The sequence below is a fragment of the Heteronotia binoei genome, chromosome 17 (assembly GCF_032191835.1).
Source record: "Heteronotia binoei isolate CCM8104 ecotype False Entrance Well chromosome 17, APGP_CSIRO_Hbin_v1, whole genome shotgun sequence".
NCBI classification, from domain to species: domain Eukaryota; kingdom Metazoa; phylum Chordata; class Lepidosauria; order Squamata; family Gekkonidae; genus Heteronotia; species Heteronotia binoei.
Genome location: NC_083239.1, coordinates 20,689,338 through 20,712,287, shown reverse-complemented (window position 1 = coordinate 20,712,287; position 22,950 = coordinate 20,689,338). Strand labels below are relative to the sequence as shown.

The following is a 22,950-nucleotide window of genomic DNA, read 5'->3' as shown; positions in this document are numbered from 1 at the left end:
TTGTCAGACACACTGACAGGCATTTCAACCTGCAGTTAAACCTGTTTCAAAGGCAAGAGTATGAACTAGTTCTGGAGCTCAGAGGTTCTATGGCCTGTAGCAGTTAGACTGGCAGCAGTGCCATCCCTAATGAGTGGCAGGACCCCCTCCCCCATCTGCAAACCTCACAGAATTTTCTTAAATTGGCATAAGTATTTTAGCCCTATTGCAGCAGCTTCTCCATGGTTGGGAGATACTGTCGAGTAGCATAACTGTAGTGCTTCAGATTGGAAAGGGAGATCTTTTCTTGGGGCTCCAGCTGTTAAAAGGAAACAGCTCCATGTGAAACTGGAGGACGATTGCTTAATTTGAGGATCTTCATTGTGGTCTCTGTGCAGTCCCACATATGGGTAATCCGCAGGATCGGGCCCGACCTCGGAGAATTCAAAGCAATCTTTAAGCGTTAAATTTGGCGCGCCTTCTCCTCGTCCTGGGGAGGAGGCACCGTCTGCGCATTCCTGGACGAGGGGGAGGCGCTAGCCCACTCAGTTTCTTTTTTACCGCCGTCCGGATCATACCTACCTCGTTGAGTCTCCTGCTTTTTCATCGCAATCTACCTTCAACGTTCCTTTCCAGCTTTCTTCAGCTTCTTCACTTTACTTCTTCTGGTATCGTATTAAAAAAAAAAAAGGCCTTGCTATTTCGGTCTTTTCCTTCCCTACCCCCCCCCCTTCCCCTCCTTTCCCTCCGGGCGGATGGAAGGAAGAGACAAAATCACCTTCAAACTCTGCGTTCGCTGCTCTGCTAAAATCCCCTCTTCTGACGGACATTCCTTGTGCCTTTTCTGCCTCGGCGAGGCGCATCATACGGACTCCTGCCATCACTGCATTCAGTTCGGCAAGCAAGCCCGTAAAAACCGCACCGCGCGGCTTAAGAGCCATCTCCTGGAATCCTCCCTTAGACCAGATATGTCTCACGCGGCCCACCAATCTACGCCAGCTTCCCTAACTACTACGGGAGCGGCGCAGCCGGCAGCTTCCGTGGCTCAGGTTCCCTGCAAGCTTAAGTCCGGAAAACATCCTAAAAAATCGGATGACCCCAAAAAGCGCCATCGTTCCGATTCGACTCATTCGGATTCGACCGGCCTTAAAACAGCGAAGAAGTCTAAGACCGTTCACAAGCCTTCCGACTCGAGGCCTTCGACTTCGAACCCGATGACAACCTCCAACGTCTCGATTCCTATCTTGCCGGGCTCGAAATCGACTTCGACCCCTGCCATTACGCCGCTCGAGATAGTCCGTATGTCGTCTAAATCGCCTTCTATCCACGGCTCTCCACCGGAGAAAATACTGGACATTGACTCACCTAAAAGCCAGCGTCTCAATACTCTCGATGGACGCTCCTTCCGTGAAGTACCTCTGCAACCTCTGTCGGCCCTTTCCCTGACCAGAGAACCCTTGACTCCTAAGGATGTACCACTCCGTCAGCGAACACAACGATCCCGAAGCCACCATAGGGAACGTTATTACTACTATTCCCCTTCGAGGTCCAGATCGAGGTCCAGATTGCCGTCTCCCCGGGACCGTCGGAGACTTCGAAGATCTCCCTCTCTAGATCCTTATTGTCGGGCGGAGCCTAGGTACCGTGATGATTTCCGACAAGACTCTCCTCGACGCCATGATCGAGTCTACAGAGATCATCGAGACCGATACTACGATTACTCTCCTCACAAACGTTACCTTTGCTATGACGAACGACCTCGACACAGAGAAGAATCGGCTCGCTACATTTCTAAACCCATACCGACGTCTCCAGCGAGGTCCACTTCTTCGGCTTCAAAGAAACAGCCTCCTACCCTAGAACCTCCGGCCAAACCTCGAGACGAACCCGATATCGAACCCGATATCGACTCCGAAGCCGAGCAATCCGACTCTTCTCATTCTTCGAATTCGGACCCTCACTCTCCACTTTCTGACATAGCCAAGCCGGCAGAACTGTCGCCTTCTGAAGGTCCTAAATCCTACCTGGACCTTTTGGCTAATATGGCCAACTCGCTTAATATTAAACTCACCTCTGATGCCCCTAGAGTCTCTGACGTTGTATACGACCTAGTGAATGCTGACCTCCCTGCTGGCTCATCCTTTCCCATGCTTCCCGTTCACCTAGAGACTCTCAAGGAAGCCTGGGACAAGCCGGCATCGGTACCACCAACCTCCAAAAGAGTTGAGGCACTCTACAAGGTCCATGCTCCAGAATCTAAGTTTCTGTTCAACCACCCTGCACCGAACTCTATGATAGTTCATTCCTCCTCTAAATCCAAGCAAACCAGACACCCTGTGCCTCCGGAGAAGGAAGGCAAGAAACTAGACACCATCGGGAGGAAGATTTACTCCCTTACCACTGCCACGACTAAAATCCATAACTGCATGGCATATTTCTCAGCCTATACATTTAACCTGACTTCATATCTCAACACTCTGATCCCTTCCTTGCCGGAAGAGACACAGAAACCAGCTACCAATGCCCTGCAAGAGATTGCCAGAGTGTGCAAGCAACAAATTAACACAGCATGCCATGCTGCTCAATGTTCATCCAGAACTTTAGCCTCGGCCATAGCTCTACGCAGGCATGCCTGGCTCAGATCCTCTTCGCTCCAACCAGATATTAAGTTTAAAATTGAGGACCTTCCCTTCGATGGTCTTGGACTGTTTAATGCCACCACAGACGACATCCTCACCAATGTAGACGATAGCCGTAAGAGAGCCAAGAGACTGGGAGTCACTCAGCCTCAACCTCACCTTGCCAAGCAAAGAAATTGGAGACCTTACTACTATAAAAGCTCAAGATCTCCTAGACAACCAGAAGCTTGGAAACGTAAGCCTCCTCAATCCAAACAGCTCTATCAACAAAGGGCTCGCCCACAAACATCAAAGAAGACCACTCCTACCACCAAACAGTCTCTTTGACTCCCCTACCCCTCTAAGACGTCCAGACATTCTGCTTCAGCCACATCATCACTCAGACATCCGTCTCCTACCCTTTTACCCCAAGTGGGAGTCCATAACATCGGACTCATGGGTCCTCGCCATCATCCACAGGGGTTATACAATAGAATTCAGATCCACCCCAAAACATCACAGATTCATCACCACACCACCTTCCGTACCTCTTCAAGCGGAAATCTCCTCCTTGCTGGACAAGGGTGCGATAGAACCGGTACCGCCCCAGTATCATCGTACCGGATTCTACTCCCGCTACTTTCTGGTGCCGAAAAGAGACGGGGGACTCCGTCCTATCCTCGATCTCCGCAAACTCAATCTGCATATCACCTACAAGAAATTCCGCATGATCACCCTTCAGTCAATCCTGCCTCTTATCCCAGAACAAGCCTGGATGGCATCGATAGACTTACAGGATGCATATTTCCACATAACAATCACTCACCACCACAGAAGGTTTCTGAGGTTCGCCATCGGAAATCAACATTTCCAATTCCGCTCTCTCCCTTTCGGTCTCTCGACGGCGCCGAGAGTTTTCACCAAATGTATGGCGGTGGTGGCCGCAACCCTGCGTCAACGAAAAATATCAATTTTTCCTTACATAGACGACTGGCTGATCGTTTCCCCCACAAGGGAACAACTCCAACTGGACGTCTCCACCACTCTTTCTCTTCTAGCCACCCTCGGCCTCCAAGTCAACACAGCAAAGTCCAAGTTGACCCCAACTCAATCAATACAGTTCATAGGAGCAAATATTTCTACGGTCTCCCAAACAGCTTCTCTACCTCAAGACAGAATACACAGCATCCAATCTCTAGCCAACACAATTATTGCTCACCGCTGCCAAACAGCACTCGTCTACCAGAAAATGCTGGGTCTAATGGCAGCCACCACTGCAGTCCTCTGCTTTGCAAAGCTCCACATGCGCCCTCTACAACTATGGTTTATCAGGACTTTCCACCCTCAGAGGCAGCATCAGTCCATATTACTGACTCTTCCGTCTCACATCATCCCATCCCTAAGATGGTGGACGATACAACGTCACCTCTCTGTGGGAATGCCATTCAAACAGGCACCTCCCTCCATGATCGTCACCACAGACGCTTCCAAGTGGGGATGGGGAGCCCACTTGGGAGCCTTCACAGTCCAAGGCAAATGGACGAACTACGAAAGCTCGCTCCATATCAACTGCCTAGAGCTTCTTGCGGTCCACAGAGCTCTGAGGTTATTCCTTCCATCTCTACAGAACTCCCATGTCCAGGTAACCTCGGACAACGTAGCCACTGTCTTTTACATAAACAGGCAGGGGGGCACCGCCTCCATCAGACTATGCAAGAGAGCACTGACTCTATGGCACTGGTGCATCAGCCAGGGCATCTTTCTCACAGCAGTCCATCTACCAGGATTCGAAAACATACAGGCAGATGCCCTCAGCCGTCAGCTGGTCAACGACCACGAGTGGTCAATCAGCAAACAATACCTCCTACCGATCTTCAAGCTTTTCGGCACCCCGGAGATAGATGCGTTTGCATCCCCATCCAATGCCCAGTGCATCCGCTTCTACATGAGAGGCCCCCCGTCGCACCTCTCCTTAGGGGACGCCTTTCTCCAATCCTGGAAGGGAGCGCTTCACTATCTCTTTCCTCCCATTCCTCTCATAACCAAAGTCCTGCAGAAGATACAAGTGGATCACACCAACTGTATCCTAATAACTCCTTGGTGGCCTCGTCAACCCTGGTTCACCACCCTCCTGCTTCTGTCCAACAATACTTTCCTTCAGCTCCCTCAAGTACAGGACCTATTATCCCAACAGCACGGCAGAGTCTGGCACCACAACCCAGCGACGCTGAAACTGACGGCCTGGAAAATCAGTTTTTAGACTTTCCTCACGACGTCCGTCATGTCCTAGTGAATTCCAGGAAGCCTTCCACCAGAAAGTCCTACTCATTAAAATGGAAACGTTTCTCCGCCTATGCTTCCAAGAATAATTTTGACCCTGCCCGAGCTACCATCTCTCAGGTTCTATCCTACACTCTCCAGCTTTCTAACGCTGGACTTTCCTACTCTTCTCTGAAGGTCCATCTTGCAGCAATATCAGCTTTCCACCCTCGCATCGAAGGCGTGACAGTCTTTTCCCACCACGCTACAAGAGCTTTCCTCAAGGGCATTATTCGCCTACACCCCCCAACTAGACAAATCCTACCGACTTGGAGCCTCTCTCTCGTATTAAGCCAGCTCATGAAGCCTCCCTTCGAGCCTATGGCATCTGTCCCACTTCACCTGCTCTCCTGGAAAACGGCACTATTAACTGCACTCACTACAGGCAAAAGAGCCAGTGACATTTGTGCACTCAGGGCAGACTCACCATACACCACCTTCCATCATGATAGAGTGGTTCTCCGCCCTGATCCCGCCTTCCTGCCTAAAGTCGTCTCACCCTTTCATCTAGGGAGACCCTCAACCCTTCCGGCCTTCTTCCAACATCCTTCGGATGCAGGTCAACGGGCTTTACACAACCTGGACGCACGTAGAGCCCTTGCCTTTTATATAGACAGGACTCGACAATTTCGCAAAGTTCCAAGTCTCTTTGTTGCTTATGCAACTCATACCAAGGGCAGTAGAATATCTACACAAAGACTTTCAAAGTGGGTTATCGCTGCCATTGAACTATGCTACCAGTTAGCGAAACAGCCAGTCCCGGAGCACATAAGAGCTCACTCCACCAGAGCCGTCGCCACCTCGTCAGCCTTCCTGAGGGGCGTCCCACTAGAGGACATCTGTGCTGCTGCAGTTTGGTCCTCCCCATCTACCTTCGCCTCGCACTACGCACTCGATGTTCGTGCCAGGCGTGATTCATCGTTCGGGCAGGCTGTGCTACGTTCCATCTTTGACTGAGTGGTTCCCCACACTTTACCGTGAGTACCTCACTCTCTGTTACCTTTCTTAACCAAATTTATCTTGCAGATCCAGCACCCTCCTCCTGATGGAATAGCTCGCTAATCACCCATATGTGGGACTGCACAGAGACCACGATGAAGATGGACAGGTTTCTTACCTGTAACTGATGATCTTCGAGTGGTCATCTGTGCAGTCACACATACCCACCCAGCCTTCCCCGCTGCTGGACACTTCTCAACTTTAATTTTCCACCTCTTCGGCGGCGGCAAGAAACTGAGTGGGCTAGCGCCTCCCCCTCGTCCAGGCATGCGCAGACGGTGCCTCCTCCCCAGGACGAGGAGAAGGCGCGCCAAATTTAACGCTTAAAGATTGCTTTGAATTCTCCGAGGTCGGGCCCGATCCTGCGGATTACCCATATGTGTGACTGCACAGATGACCACTCGAAGATCATCAGTTACAGGTAAGAAACCTGTCCATCCCCTCCCCCATTTTTAAAAATAGTTAAAAATTAAAGCCTAGCTAGTTGTGTAGACTGCCTGATTATCTGAAATAGCTCTGGGGTGTGCCTGACTGTCTGAAAGGGCTCTGGGGATGTCAAGACATTTATAAGATCATGTGCCTAAATTAATGTTGCATAGGATTTGATTAGAATTTGTGTGGCTATATTCTGGAGAACCTAGACAGGAAGCTCCTGATTGAGAAGGTCAATAACTATGGACAGACTTGCTGTAGAGACTGCTTCTCCTCTGCTTTTGATCTTTCCCTACAATATACAACTGTGGGGAGTGTTCCTTGTCCAGCCATTAAGTATATTTGGTATGTTGAATATAACACATACTGGGAACATAACCCAGCATCATCTATGATGTGAGAAGTTGGGAAGTTCCATGGCAAACGGGGCTGATGCAGTAGAAATGTGAAAAATATTGGATCAGATTGACCTTTACTTGTGTAACTTATCTCATTGAACAGTAGCTATATAAAATCTTCCAGCTCCGTGATGATCCAGTTTTTTTTGTTTAATTTTGCATTGATGCCTTGTCTTTAAATTTTGTCGTTCTCACAATCTTTTTCTTTTTTTTGATTAAATATCTTGGCTACAAGTCCGTCTTACCAGATGGAATGCTCAGCTAGATGGCTTGAGCCAGCACAGAAAGTTTTTATAAGTGCTAAGTTTTGCACTATCCAGGAAAAAGAGCAAGGGAAAAGGATCTTAGTCACTCTCTGGTGAGTGCCGCATGCTTGGCACAGATAGTCCTGCTGAATCCTGGATTCTTGCTTGGTTTGCATGGAATTGCTAGAGTGTGAAGCAGCCGCTGCCTGCAGGTGACATCTGCTGCCAAATGGCTGATGACTTGTGCTTTCTCTGGGATCATGGACTAAAGATGACATGTACTCTAGTCAGCTTCCTTGATTTAACTCATGCACTCATGAACTTCAGAGTTTCATCTGGGAGGTCCACCAAAGCTGTAGTGTCTGAGTTCATAACTAGCTCCAAGAACTAGGAATTGATGGGTTTTATTTTTGTCCTCTTGGTTTGCAGTTTCCTGGCTCAATCCCCTTAAAGATAACTGTGTCAGGTTTCTTAACTGCTGTGAGCTGCTTGTGTGGAGTGTTAAGTGTTTCAGAGCCAGACAGTGCTTGGAATGTAGCTATCTAGGCAGAAGCTAGTGAAGAGGTTGAAAAGCATGCTCGTAGGCCTAGTTTCCAAACTTGTGCATATCTGATCCCTGTGTGGAGAACTGGGCGGGAAGTTTAAAGGAGCCTGGAGGGGCAGGGAGCAGTGGAGAAGGTAAAAAACAATGTGTTGCAGGCATTTTTATCAAATATTTGATGACTGTGGACAGGGTGCTTGTGTTTGTGAATGTATATTCATGCTTTGAAACAATCTGGGTAGTTTCCACAGCACAAGGGAACAGCATGTGCAAATTCCCTGCAATTGTGGTTCGTATGTACAATTTCACAACCAAGGTACAGCCTTTACATCTTCCCTATCTAGAACTTTTGTGTCTCCTGGGCACAGAAAGGTTCATTGTGGTGGTTTCACTTTAACATTGGTTTTTGGGTACAGGAAGCATGCAGTGTGTTCATGTGTAGTAGCAACATGAAAAACAACTGATATTGCTCTGATATGGGGCCAAAAGTCGCAAAGTATTTGAACTGAAATAATAAGGTGAAATTAAATTAATTACACAGTATAGTGTAAATGTTATAGTCAAACACATTCAAAGCTTCATGTAAAAGTTATTTTTATTTGGGTACTTGTAAACATCTATGCAGAGAAAGGCAATGGCAAACCACCTCTGTTCATCTCTTGTCATGAAAACATAATGAATGGGGTTGCTGTGATTTCAACAGAACATTGCCCCAACTTGGATATCCAGGTCTAGCCAAGCCATGTCAGATCTCAGAAGCTAAATGGGTTACTCCTTGTTAATTCTGGGATGGGAAACTATCATAGAATCTAGGGTTGTTACGCGGAGGCAGGCAAAAGCAAACCACCTCTGTTCATCTCTTTGTTGTTGTTGTTCAGTCGCATAGTTGAGTTCGACTCTTGGCGACTCCATGGACAAAGTAACGGCAGGCCCTCCTGTCCTCCACCATTTATTTATTTATTTATTATTATTTATTTATTACTTTAAATTTCTATCCCGCCCTCTCCGCAGGCAAACTCAGGGCAGCTGACAACATTCATATTCTCAAGTTAAAACCAATAAAAACTAATAAAAACATAATTACAATTACTATTTAAACTTTTAAAAACCATTTCGTGGTGCTATGTCACTACAATATAAACGAGTTTTTATTTTCTGATGGTGATCACCTAGAACTCTATATGATGTTGGGTGGCAGTTCTCTCCCGGTTAGATATCAAAGGCCTGTTTAAACAATTCAGTCTTACAGGCCCTGTGGAAAGTGGAGAGATCCCGCAGGGCCCTTATGGCCTCCGTGAGAGCATTCCACAATTCTGGTGCTGCCACCAAGAAGGCCCTAGCTCACATCAAAAGCAACCTAGCCTCCTTTGGTCCAGGGATGGACAATGGATTTTTTGTCCCTGAATGCAGTGCTCTCTGGGAAACATGTGGAGAAAGGCGGTCCCGCAGATAGACAGGTCCCTGACCATAAAGGGATTTAAAGGTCAATACCAACACCTTGAAATGGACTCGGAACACAATAGGTATCCAGTGCAGCTCTTTCAGCACTGGCCGAATGTGCTTCCATCGGGGGAGCCCCATTAACAGCCGTGCTGCAGCGTTCTGCTGCATAGCTGTAGTTTCTGAGTCAGCGTCAAGGGGAGCCCCATGTAGAGAGCATTACAGTGATCTATTCTTGAGGTGACCGTGGCATGGATCACCATTGCTAAGTCGTCATGCTCCAGGAAAGGGGCCAACTGCCACACCAGTCAAAGATGAAAAAAGGTGGATCTAGTAGTGGCTGCTACTTGGGCCTCCATTGTAAGAGAGGACTCCAGGAGCACACCCAAGCTCTTGACCTTAGGGGCCGGTATTAGTGACACCCCATCAAGAGTTGGCAGAATAACATCGGGGACAGAACCGCACCCTGTGGCACACCACATATAAGCGGGTGCCTTTGGGATGATTCCTCCCCTATCACCACCCTTTGTCCCCGATCTTGGAGAAAAGAGGCTAACCACTGTAAGGCGGACCCCTGAATCCCCACGTCGGCAAGGTGGCTAGTCAGTAGCTGATGGTCAACCGTATCAAATGTGGCTGACAGATCTAATCATAACAGCACTGCTGAGCCGCCCCAATCCAGATGTCGCATGAGGTCATCTATGAGGGCAACCAGAACCGTCTCCGTCCTGTGACCTGGTTGAAAGCCAGACTGGAATGGATCCAGTGCGGAAGTGTCATCCAGGAATCCTTGTAGCTGAGTTGCCACCGCCTGCTCTAGAACCTTACCCAAAAAGGGAAGGTTTGATACCGGCCGATAGTTTGCCAATACGGCTGGATCTGCAGATGGTTTTTTCAAGAGGGGATGGACCACAGCCTCTTTAAGAGGTGTGGGAAAGATCCCTTCTGCCAGGGATCTGTTGACAATACCTTGTAGTGGCTCACGTAACAACGCCTGGCTAGCTTTTATAAGTCATGACGGGCATGGGTCCAACCCACAAGTTGTAGGGCGTATAGCAAAAAGGATCCTGTCGACTTCTTCCAAGCTGAGTGGGCTGAAGAAATCTAGAATTGGACCAGAAGACATGCACGGTGCCCCAAGTTCTTTCACTGTATCAATTATGGTGGGAAGGTCGCGTCGGAGTGACGAGACCTCATCTGTGGAAAAACTCGCAAAAGCCTCACAGCCAATTTCCAATTCTCTAACGTTTGGTTTACCTTGCAGTAAAGTTGTTAGTGACTGAATTATACTAAACAGTTGTGCTGGGTGTGAGGTCGCAGACGCAATCCGGGACGCAAAGTAAGTCTTTGTGCCATCTCATAGGTCCACATAAATGACCTATAAGATGTTCTTGTAGCTTCATCGCCATTGTCTCTCTAGTCGTCTTAATCGCAGTTTCACCGATCGCAGCTCCGGGGTATACTTTGGAGTGGATTGTGAACGAGAATGAAGAGGACATTGGGGAGTGATCTCGTCGATGGCTGTAGAGAGCTGGTTATTCCAGATCTCCACCAGCTCATCCAGCGAGTCACCAGAGGGCCAGGGATCCCATAAAGCCATTTAAAGCCACAAAGGTTCCATCTGTCTTCGTGGGTGAGTTAAAACTTGCTCGCTTCCTAAATGGGGTAGGGGTGGGATATCCACACGGGCCCTCAGGGCATAGTGGTCAGACCATGGCACTGCCTCAGCAGAAATCTGATCCACTACAACTTACGCCACGAAGATCAGGTCTATTGTGTGTCCGGCCTGATGCGTGGGTGCTGTTATATATTGGGAGAGTCCCAGTGCTGCCATGGAAACCACTAGGTCCATCGCCTGAGTGGAAGCCGCTTCCTCGGCATGGACATTGAAGTCACCCAGGACTATAAACTGAGGATGCTCCAATGCCCAGCCTGCTACAGCCTCCATCAGGAACGGAAAGGCACTGGCCGGTGCATTAGGTGGACGGTACACCAGCCAGATTGCCAAACTCTCCCCAACATCCCACATCAGGCCAGCACACTCCATGCCCACGATCTTTGGCGGCGGAAGCGCCCTGAAGAAGCAATCCTCCCGTATGAAAAAGGCCACCTCTCCCCGCCGCCCGCTTGTTTGAGCCTGGTGAAGAACGGAGAACCCAGGCGGGGGGCTACTTGGGAGAGAGCAACCGTCTTCCTGTCCCGCACTCAGGTCTCCATCACGCAAGCCAGGACAATGTCCTGCCTGATAAAAAAATCCTGCACAACTGAGGTTTTATTATTTATGGACCTGGCATTGCACAATACCAGGGACGGAGGCGAGTGTTTCCACCTGGCCCCCATACCCGCTATCTTTGGGATGGGACACAGGCTGGAAGGGGAGCGAGCCCTCTTGTTTCTCAGTCTCCTTCCATTTCAACTTTGCCTGCTCCCACTGCTGTACTTTCCCCTCCCCAGGAGCACTGGAATCCCCTGACCAGACATCTCTTGCTGATGGTTTTTACAGAGTCTCAGATCACCAGCAGTGTGCACATCAACGTATTCTGCTCCTCCCACCCACTCACTTAACCTAATTCTCTATTCACTAATATTTCCTATGACCTAACTAAAACTTATTCTTACCACTACTAATTTTATCCTAGCCAATTAATTTAAAAACCCTCTCCCCCCCCCCACAATCTAATTAGTTGGCAAGATTTATATATCAATTCAATTTAGCAGGTAAATATTCAATTAGGTCCAAATACAATCAATTTTTCCAAAGAAAAAAGAAAAAAAACCTCAGCATAAGCAATAATAATTGGGTAGGGTCGTCAGTTTAGAAGCACTGCAGTATACCACAGTAGATGGTTTACTAACTGGAGGACAAGTTTTAAAGTGCTAGTGCTCTTAAAGTGCTGGTAGGTCTTGAAAGTTAGAGCGTCTTGAAGTGTCTTTAAAGTGCTTGTGCAAAGTGCAGAGGTAGCAGAGTGCAAAGGTAGCAGTTCTATCAAAGTGTTGGTGTGCAGTGCAAAAGCAGCAGTTCTTTTTTTAAAGTGCTGGTATAAGGTACAACGGTGGTAGTCCTTTTGTAAAATGTTGGTGCAAGAGCCAGCGGGTTTCCCCTCTCTCCTCTGGCCAACAACGCACCTTATCGGATGTTGCAGTGACTAGAGGGGTAGAGACTCCTCCTTGGGCTCCTGGACGCTATGATGATACGTCTCTGTCCGCATAACACTAGCTGCTGGTTAGGCCAGCCCCTGTCCCCCACTGGAGGCCAGGGTGCCCCACCCCCCTGGCTCTTGTCATGCACAGCCTCAAACTTCTCGCTGATTCTCCTCTGGCTTCTCACTCTTCCCACCCGAAGGCCCAAAGTCTTTGCTTCTCTGCACTGCCACACCCGTTATTGCACTCTGCCGACTCGCCGCTCCTACTGCCCCAACAATTTCGAGCTCCAACCACGTCGGCAGCTCCCCGCCGCAGGTCCAGGTTGGTGCCGCACCAACAAACGCTCTGCTGCCACACACCACCAGCTCCCTGCTAGCCTCGCTGACTCTCTGCCCCCGCCGCCTGGTCAATTTCTTACTCTGGGCCACAGCGGCCGCAGCTTCCTGCCCTAAACACAGACTGGTAGGTTCAGAGCAGGTTTTACATTTTATGTTGTTTTCTCAGAGCCTCAGCACCCAGGCTTTTGCATGTGCCGCCATCTTGAAACGCTCTGCATCCTCTGAAGTCCACTGAAATTCGTGTTTGTTACATCAGTAACACTGTCCAGCCATCTCATCTTTTGCCGTCCCCTTCTTCTTTTGCCTTCTATCTTTCACAGCATCAGGATCTTCTCCAGTGAGTGCTCCCTTCTCATTTGGTGGCCAGAGTATTTGAGCTTCAGCTTCAGCATCTGACCTTCCAGGGAACAGTCTGGGTTGATTTCCCTTAGGACTGACTGATTTGATCTTCTTGCAGTCCAAGGGACTCTCAAGATTCTTCTCCAGCACCACAGCTCAAAAGCATCTATTCTTCTGCACTCAGCCTTCCTTATGGTCCAGCTCTCACAGCCATACATTACTACTGGGAATACCATTGCTTTGACTATACGGACTTTTGTTGGCAGGCTGATGTCTCTACTTTTTATTATACTGCCCAGGTTCGCCTTAGCTGTCCTCCCAAGGAGCAAACGTCTTTTAATTTCATGGCTACAGTTGCCATCTGCAGTGATCTTGGATCCCAGAAATGTGACGTCTGTCACTACTTCTATGTCTTCCCCTTCTATTTGCCAAGGTGTGATGGGGCCGGATGCCATGATCTTAGTTTTTTTGATGTTGAATTTCAAGCCTACTTTTGTGCTCTCCTCTTTCACCCTCAACAAGAGGTTCTTTAGGTCCTCCTCCCTTTCTGCCATTTCACCATTTGTTCATCTCTTAGAAAGCCGTAAATAGTCACCATAAATCAGCTGTGGCTTGATGGCTAATGTTGATTAGCATCACAACAGTCCTAAAAACTGTAGATACATGGGGCTGGAAAACTTTTCCACAGAAAAATAGCAGTGCCTGTGTTGGTCTTGCTCGTGATCTTTCTGTGTTAGGGCATGGTGCTGGTTGGGGGCCCCAGTGTCAAACCCAGACCTCTGGGGGATGAGAGCTGCCCCATAGTTGCCAGCCTAGAGGTAAGAGTTAGAACTGATGGTGTACACATGGATTTTATGGAACCCATTTAGGTGGTGAAGGTTGAAGCCTTGGTCGACCACACATTGTATCATTTTGTCCCCATGGCAAAAAGAGCAACAACGTGGTGGTGCCCTCATGACACCGATCGGTAGCCAAAGTTGACTGACTACCATGTAATCCTGCTCACTGTGTAATCCCCAATTGGAGACCAAGTAACAAATGAAAATGCTACCACAGTGGATGAGATGGCAGCAGACAGGCATGGATGGAGTTGATTGCTGTTGATATTAAGGACTGGATCTAGCAACATGTGCATGGAAGGGAAAATGCACTTCATATAGTTCCCCTTACACAGCCGTTTCAGCAAAGCATAGCACTTTAATGTAGTTTTGAACAAAATAAGTGTCTGTATGGAGCAATGGAATGTACATAGTTTGTGTGATTTCATTTACGCTGGTTTTGAAACTGTTCCAGAAGAAATACCTTGTGCTCCCATCTTTTGCATGTGAATATAATAGAGGGGATATGATCACTTAAACTTGGTGCAAGCAGGTGATGAGGAGTAGTTTTAGTGCTTCCAATGTAAGGACTGTTGTGTAGGTGGTAATTTCTGTGGGATCCCACCTAAAGATTTGGGGTGGGGAAAATACTTGGCATCTTCTCCCTTCAGAAGACACTGCTTTTGTCTTGAGTAATGAAGTGGGTAAATTTGGCAGAATTTTTAGAGACTGTGGCTAATGAAGAGAAATATGGTGACACAAGCTATTCTACTGGGGTTTTTTTATAACTCTTGAAGAGTAAGCTTTCTAACCCTTGTTGATTACCACCATGCTCACTCCTTCATCACTTGCCTCTTCCTACTTGGGTCTCCCTTCTGGGTAGTACAGCAGGGGACAAAACACACCATGTTTGTCCATGCTTTTCCCATAATAGCTTCCTTGTCTGTCTGCATCTTTCTCCCTCTGACTCAGCAATGAGAGTCCCAGTTTCAAGTAGGTGAGTCTCTGCATCGCGCAGCAGAGATGAATAGCATGGTAGGAAGCAAAAGGATGCAACAATGGTTTTGGAAGAGCAGGGGAGCCAGGAGGCTGTGGTTGACCTTTGTACCTAGAAGTGCTTTCCCAAAACTGATTTTTTAAACTGGCCTTGAGAGTGCAGCAGTCCTGGGTCCCCATTGGAGAGCAACTAAGCCTATTGACCCTCCTCGAGACTATATTAGGTCAGTTTATAATCCTTCCTATCTTCAAGGACTGACAATGGATATTGGCCTTTGGTAAAAAAAAACAAGTAGCAGTCCTCTCTCTGCCCTAAAAGATTTTGCAATCTCTTTTTTTCTCCATTGTCAAACTGCAGAGGACAGGATGGCCAAATGCTCTTACACATACTTAGACTGAAAATGATTGTAGGTCTCAAGCCAGGGTGTCCACTGGGAAGCTGGACTCCAAAGGGAGAGTGAGAGATGAAGAAGGAGGCATTCTGAGAGGATGGGCAGAATCTAGAAATAGAAAAGTGTTGCTCGGAGGAATGGAGGCTGCGTAGTGAAACTGGAAGAGTGAAAAGTCACAAGGGAGGGACTGTGAATTGAAACACCTGTGAAGGTAGAGAAGACTGTATGAAAGCTTTGTTCATCATAGTCCTCTGATTTCTACCACCTTAGACTTTGCCAGACGTTGTTGTTGGGGGTGATATTGACTGGCATTGCTTTGCAAGTTGCCTCAAATGAAACTGGCAGTTCTCCAGCTGGTGGTTGCCTGAATGTGTCTGAAACTTCCAACTCTGTTTCCTTCTGCGGCCTACCATAGCAGTGAAATCACAAGCTGACGTTTGTGACATGCCTTGTTGCTATGGGAATGGGAGGCCATCATTGTACATCCTTCATCGCAATGTCACTGGTGAGGGTGGGAGCAGGAAAAGACATGAGTGGAAAGGGTTCTGAAAAGCAACAGGTAAACAGGAGCTGACCCTGCTTGCACTGAGTGAAGACTGTTGTGCTGGTTTTCCACTGTACTGTCCACAAGACCACCTGCAGAAGTTTGGGTTGTTTCAAAGCTTCTCAGATTTTATTTTCGTTTTAAAAGTGTATATCCTTGTTCAAGGTAGCTTACATTAGAACAGTTTCAAAATAATACAGCACACTACCCTAAAACAGTGCAGTACCAGAGCAGCAATAGACTAGAGAACTATTAGCAACGCACATTCAGGGATCATAGCAGGGAGAAATCTCATATCAAACCAGAATAAAATCTGATTAATCGCCATTATCAAATTAGCCTAAATACTTAGTGGAAGAAGGTGTTTTTTGATGCTCTCCGCAGCTTTAAAAGGCTGAGGCCAAATACATTTTCTGGGCTCAGTGCCACCACTGAGAAGGTCCTATACCTCGTGCCTGCACACCAGGCCTCTGATGAAATGTGGTTACTGCTCACTTACTTCGGTCAAGTGAAGGGAATTTTTTTGTTCCCTGGCTCCAGACTTTTATCAGGGGGAGACTGAACTAAGTACACTCAAGTTAACATCTTCAGGTAACATAACGGGGGTTGTTATGCTCATTCTTTTTGTTTGAGAGGATGGGGAGAGAGCAAAAGGTGATTTAAGTGTTCTCTTGGCTTCCCTGTATTGTAGGAGAGCAGCACAGCCTTTGTGGAACATTTTATTTGCTGCCACCCATCTTCATACTCTGTATTCTATCCTGTCCCCCACGCTGTACTGCTTTAACTGTGTGTGTGAGAGAGAATCATATTGTATTCAGGGGCTCATAGTGCATTGGAAAATAAAAAAATGCAGTATCAGAATACTAGGACAACTTGGATGTGGTGCGTTGAGCTCAGCAGCTTTCATATGATTTCTTGGCTGATCCTGATGCTAAGAAAAAGGCCCACCAAATTGTTTTCAAGGCACATCAGGACAGTCACAAAGATGCTTTTGTAAAGTTCACTTTTGTCTTCAAAGCTAGTCTTTATGTCTTCTGCACATTTGCTCACTTCTCTCCACTACTGAAATCTCACTAGTCTTAATTTTGCTCCCAAAATCAGGGGTAGAGCTTGGTTCCTGGTTGGCTTTACTTTTTTCAGCTTGTTCTAGAGAAAACAGGGGAAATAAGTATGCTTTGTTTTGATACTAGAACCTATGGAAAGAAGGTTTGGATTCCAGTGCATGCAAACACAGGCTTAGAGAGCAGGACTTTGAAGAGGCGGCATAGAAATATTATACATAAATAGGGAACCAGATTTTAAAACCCATATGTACAGTGGAACGCTGCACAGCTTTGAGCAGGGCATTGGATGATTGGACTGTACAAGCTCTGTTATATTACTGATTTTATATAACAGCTACTATAATTTGAGCACCTTTATTGGAGCCCTGTTTGCATTTGACTTAGCAAAGATGGCATCTTCCTCTCCTCTTCCACTGCAGAAACCATGGCGAGCCCAGCAAAAGAGAACAACTACCGAATGAAGAGCTACAAAAACAAGGCTCTGAATCCTGAGGAGATGCGCCGGAGGAGAGAGGAGGAAGGGATTCAGCTGCGCAAACAGAAGCGAGAGCAGCAGGTAATGCTCATATAGGGTGACAGATGTGTTTGCCTTAGGCGGAAGGCAGCCAGAATTAACTGCTTCTGATTACCCCGAAACATTTCTGGAGCTTAGATGAATTGTTGTATCCTTGTTGTGGGGGGTGGAATTCATGGTTGTCAAGTACCTGGATAGTTGTGAGCTTTGCAAAACAGCAGAGTAGATTAAAATTGGCACTTCAGTCTTTCAGTGGCTTAATCACATGAGGATGTGAATCTCTCTTGCAGTGAAGACCATTGGTCCGTCAAAATCAGTATTGCCTATTAAAATTGGCAGTGGGTCTTTGAGGTTTCAGGTAAAGGTTTTTCACATTGCTGGCCTCCTGATCCACCAGTTTGGTGTAGTGGTTAAGAGTGCAGACTCTAATCTGGGAGAACTGGATTTGATTCCCCACTCCTGCACATCCAGCTGCTGGGTGATCTTGGGTCAATCACAGTTCTCTCAGAGCTGTTCTCTCAAGAGCAGTTATCGAGCGAGCCCTCTCAGCCCCACCTATCTCACAAGGGTGTCTTGTGGAGAGAGGAAGGGAAAGGAGATTGTAAGCCGCTCTAAGACTCTGAGTGAAGGCAGAATATAAATCCAATCTCCTCTTCTCCTTCTCCTCTTCTAGAGATGTTGGGGATTTGAATCTAGGATCTTCTTTATGCAAAGCAGATGCTGTACCACTGAACATCAAGGGAAGGCCTTGGTTTCTGTGTTCTCTGGTTGGCCACTGTGTCAATCAGGATGCAGGACTAGATGGACTACTGGTTTAATCCATCAGGGCAACTCTTATGTTTGGGTGAACTATGACCTCACCCTTTAATATGCTAATTAAAGCTATATGTGATAATTGGAGACAGTTTTAATTAGTGCACTGGATAGCACTGGTGCCCAGTGTTTCCTCTAAACTGAGTTAGTTAGCTCACAGATTTTTAGCCTCCAGCTCACACATTTTTGTCTTAGCTCAGGAAGGATGATTGCAGAGCACACTAGTGTATGCAGTAGCTCACAACTTTAATGCCAGTAGCTCACAAAGCAGAATTTTTGCTCACAAGACTCTGCAGCTTAGAGAGAACATTGCTGGTACCCTTTGTATTTTTGGTTCTTTTACTGTATGTGTCTAATAGAAAATCAGAAGACCTACTGAAGATGGTAATAGAAAGTGCTGAATCTCCTTCTTGAATATCTCAAAAAGGCACTTATACTGAGGTTTTAATCATGCTCAAACTGATTTTTAATAGGCTAAAAGGAACATCAACTAAATTCTTTAATTGGAATGTAGCTGTAACAAAACTGTGAATAGTCTGTAAGGTGCCAGTGATCTTCTGTTGAGTGGTTGAAAGCTTGTGTACATTTTTAACCAAAATGTGATCTAGTAAAACTTGGTCTTTAGTGATTTTGAGGTGCAAGCCAGTAAACACTGTTTTGGGGTGATTGGGCAGTGGAGAGTGGCTGCGTACAATATGCCTGCTCCTCAGTGTTCCTGCATCATGAATGCAAAGGCTGAGAAAACTATATACAGTGCCTCCAAAGTGGCTTATTGCCAGGGCAGTATGCATTGTGTATCACTATTGGCCCATTGGGGAATATAGGGTGTGACACAAGAGTTTAGATCCATTAATCTGGTATAAAGAAGCAAATTTCTAGTACTCATGGCTTGAGAAATGAACTGAAAAATGTGGGCAGGGCCTAATGAAATCCCCTGGGGGAAGGGAAAGTGCTACTGCTATCCCACTGTGGAGGGGACACCAGTGGGTTGCATATCTCCTTGAAATTGGAAAAATCTGCACATCATTTATATCTTTGGAGTCTTTTCAGTTCTTCTCTGATGCAGTATGTTTTCTGTTTCAGCTCTTTAAACGAAGAAATGTGGAACTAATTGGTGAGGATTCCACCATGTTTGACAGTCCCTTGGCTGATTCATTTGTTAGCTCCACTACAGCTGGGGTAAGTAGTCATTGCAAGACTATTTTTCATTTGTTACATTCTCATTGCATTAACACTTAATACAACACAGGCCATTTTGGAGGATGTTATATATTGAAAGACTGGATATTTATTTACTACCTTTGTGTTCTGCCTTTTTGCCACCGTGTTCAGGGTAACACAACAAAAATGCAAGCTAGTGCAATTTACTAAGAAGTATATAGAAATCAGTCCAAATATCCAGAACATGTATATTCAAGTCCCAAAGCAGTGTGGTGACAAGCCAATCGATACTTACATATTGATTCAATTATATAGATTTTTTACACAGTTTTCAAAAAAGAGGGACGCAGAGTGTCTCCAGTAGCAATTTCACCTCGGCTACAGCTCAGTATGTGACTTCTTGTGCACCCTAATGGTGCAACTAACATGTTTAAAAAGGCAAACATCTCATTTACAGCTGCCATTACACAAACCTCTTAAAGGTAAAGTAACATATTTCTAATGCAACATGCTAAAAGACACAAACACCACAGACTATATCACAGCAGATACAACTGTTAAGATCGACTGATTCGATGTAAAGACTGGGGGATCTTGGCCTGTTATATCTGGCAGTTAAAATCATAATGGATCCACTGCTGCTAATGTTTCATCCTTCCCCCCTTGTTAGCCCCATTTCTTGATTTGCAACTGGTGTGAAAGAAACAATCGGCGCCTTCTCAGGACCTGAGGTGGGAGGAAGCCTTGCATGATAATGGCATGATAAAGGACAAATGGGTAGATATCTGCCTGAGAAAGTATCTTGTAGTTGTGTGTGAATGTTTCCGGGATGAAACCCCCCCCCCCCCCCGCCGTAGGAATGTCTTTGAAGTGTATCTGAAAACCCATGTATCAATGTGTTGGTTTCATTCTTAGCAAGCTAGAGGCTTGCGCCAGAGTACCGGTTATCAATAAATGTAGTCTTAGTAAGAACTTTGACTCATTCTTGAATCCGTCGACTTGACAACAACATACAAAGTATTTCATACAAAGAATACTTTTTAAACATGTTAGTTGCACCATTAGGGTGCACAAGAACCCACATACTGAGCTGTAGCCAATGTGAAATTGCTAATGGAGACGCTCTGCGTCCCTCTTTTTTGAAAATTGTGTAAAAAATCTATATAATTGAATCAATATGTAAGTATGATATATTTTTTCACTGGAAGAGGGTTGGTGGTGTCTGAATGTCCTTCTGATATTTTTGTATAATATTTTCTTTTGTTACTGGTACCAGGTCTGATGAAGACTGGAAAGAAACAAGTACTTAATTGATTGCCTTGTCACCACACTGCTTTGGGACTTGAATATACATGTTTTGGACATTTGGACTGATTTCTATATACTTCTTAGTAAATTGGTCACTAGCTTGCATTTTTTGTTGTGTTAAACCATTATAGTGAACTCTCTCGGATTGTATTCTACTGTGTTCAAGGTGGCTTGCAATTCAGCATTATTGACTATAACACAATGCACATGATACAAAAAGAGAAAGGAGTGGAAAGGGAAGATGAAAGCTAGCAAATTCCAGTACCAGTTCTTAGATAACTTCTATCAAGGCTGCGTAATGACCTAGTGGAATGGCCATTGCAGAAGTGGAAGGGAGTAGCCAAATGACATTGGATCCAGGTGGAGAACGAGGCCTTGTCAGCTGCCATCTTGGAACTCTCAGAGGAAGTGGAACCAAATGGCATTTGTCCAAGCTAACCCAGTCTTGTTGGATCTTGGAAGATAAGCACGGGGTTAGCTCTGGTTAGTTTTGGATGGGTGACCACCAAGGAAGTCCAAGGTTGCTATGGAAATGAAGGCAATGTTGAAACCATCTCTGAATATCTCTTACCTTGAAAACTTCATTGGGGTTGCAATAAGTTGGCTAGAGCTTGACATCACTTTCTACCATCAGGCCTTATATGTGTTAACCTTAAGTAGCATTATGTTTTTTACTCTTTCCTCCCCCCCTCCCCCCCAGAAAAAAAAGATGTTGTGGCCAATCTGAATAAGCATGTACAGATTTAGGTATCATTTGAAGGGATCTGTGTTCTTTCTTTAAATTACTTGAACGAAGTAGAAGGTGAAGATTCTGAAGTTCTAAAATAGACCATTAGTTCGACTCTGTTCTTCTTTCTTATTCCTGGTTTAGTACCTTCTTTCTCCAAAAAAGCTAAATGGTACTGATGTTGTATATGAGTGTGTTAAATATGATACTAACATTCATTTGGGAAGGATCTTATATCTGGCATGTTGTGTTTTCAGGAGGGAGTCATCACAAGAGAGATGGTGGAAACACTGTTCTCAGAAGACCCTGACCTTCAGCTAGTAACTACCCAGAGGTTCAGGAAACTACTTTCAAAAGGTAAATGCAACTAAGAAAAGCATTTACATAGGGACTGTCTTTATTTTTAGGAACCACTTACAAGATAATATACAGTATTCCTGAAGAGACCTCAAGATGCCTGACATTTTGTAATGGTTTGCCTGAAAAGGCTTTCAAAAGATAATCCATGAAGGTATTGCAGTAATGGGAGTTGGAATATACAAACAAGACAAGACCGGGCTTAATTTTTCAGTGCTGTTGCTTAAAAAGCACTCTTGCAGTGAAAACCTTTACACCAGCTTTTGTAAGGCTGTGCCTGCTTGCATGCAGCTGTTGATACACTGTACAAAACCAGACTACAGTAGAAAAATGATTTTGCATGTAACAGCAAGAGAATTTCTTTTAAATGTAGGTTTTAAAAGATGCATACAGAGTTAAATGCTGCATGCTTTGAGGGATTCACCATTTTGAATATTGACTTTTGGAGAACTAAGTCTAGTTCCAAGTGCTCTGATATTGATCTCTCTTTCCTACCCCCAGCCTAGTGGCACAATACACAAAGTCCAGGCACAATCCAGCCCCAATGCAGGCTGTAATTGTCCATGCCAATCTGCTGAAAAAGACAAGTATCTAAACCTTGTGGTGATTATTTTTGTTACTTTATAGAAATTAAAGGCCTCAGTGAAAATCTGTACACCATCTGATATTGTGAACAAGACCATGTGTGTTGGAGTATAACTTCCTTGATCTTATTACAAAATATTCCTTTATTTTTGCTCTTCAGAGCCAAATCCTCCAATTGATGAAGTGATAAGCTCTCAGGGAGTAGTGGACAGGTTTGTCGAATTCCTCAAGAGAAGTGACAACAGCACATTACAGGTGAGCAATTTGGGGGAATGGACTTTCATGTTTGGTTGGCCAGGATGTGTTTGGAAACAGTATAGTTCCTGGCCTTGCACAATTCAGCATGTCATATGGGCTTGAAAAGAAATAAATCACAAATGCCAAGTGATATCTAATACCAAACCAAAGCATAATGTAAGAAATCCATTTTAGACAAGTGTCCTGAAAGTATGCTGATGAAGGCAGGAGGCTAATTAAATAAACTCTGATGCACTATCCAAGGGCTTTGCTCTTGATAAATTTGAATTATTTAAATAGCCAGAAGAGTTGAGCTTTCTTTAAAAAAACAACAACAATACAGCATTTTATTTATTTATTTGCTTTAAATTTGTATGCTGCCCACTCCATATACGGACTCTGGGTGGCTCACAGTCATAATATAGCAGTACAATACGTTATGATTATAAAATTAAAACACATATAAAACAGGTTATGTTAGAGCTTAAAATGGTGCTATAAACACATTGCATGTGTTAATAGTTGAGTTTTTTATAGCTTGCTAAGTTTAACAGCGTCTTTGGCTGCTACGATGTTATCACATTGTACCTTTGTAAGCCTTATTCCATTTATCTCTGGGGAGGTGGTGTATGGATTTAATAA

At 45.6% G+C, this 22,950-nt stretch overlaps 1 protein-coding gene across 2 annotated transcripts in view; it reads left to right on the top strand.

Annotated features, from left to right (window-relative positions):
• KPNA6 (karyopherin subunit alpha 6) overlaps positions 1-22,950 on the top strand; it is a 60,760-nt gene that overhangs the window by 8,974 nt on the left and 28,836 nt on the right. Inside the window, exons 1-5 of one of the 2 annotated variants that reach the window (XM_060258454.1) lie at positions 7,079-7,103; positions 17,026-17,162; positions 19,017-19,112; positions 21,387-21,486; positions 22,232-22,326. In XM_060258454.1, the coding sequence (XP_060114437.1) occupies positions 17,031-17,162; positions 19,017-19,112; positions 21,387-21,486; positions 22,232-22,326 (423 nt within the window). In that variant the 5' untranslated portion in view covers positions 7,079-7,103; positions 17,026-17,030. Of the gene's footprint in view, positions 1-7,078; positions 7,104-17,025; positions 17,163-19,016; positions 19,113-21,386; positions 21,487-22,231; positions 22,327-22,950 lie in introns of those variants that run through there. The other variant, XM_060258453.1, reaches the window with a different exon arrangement.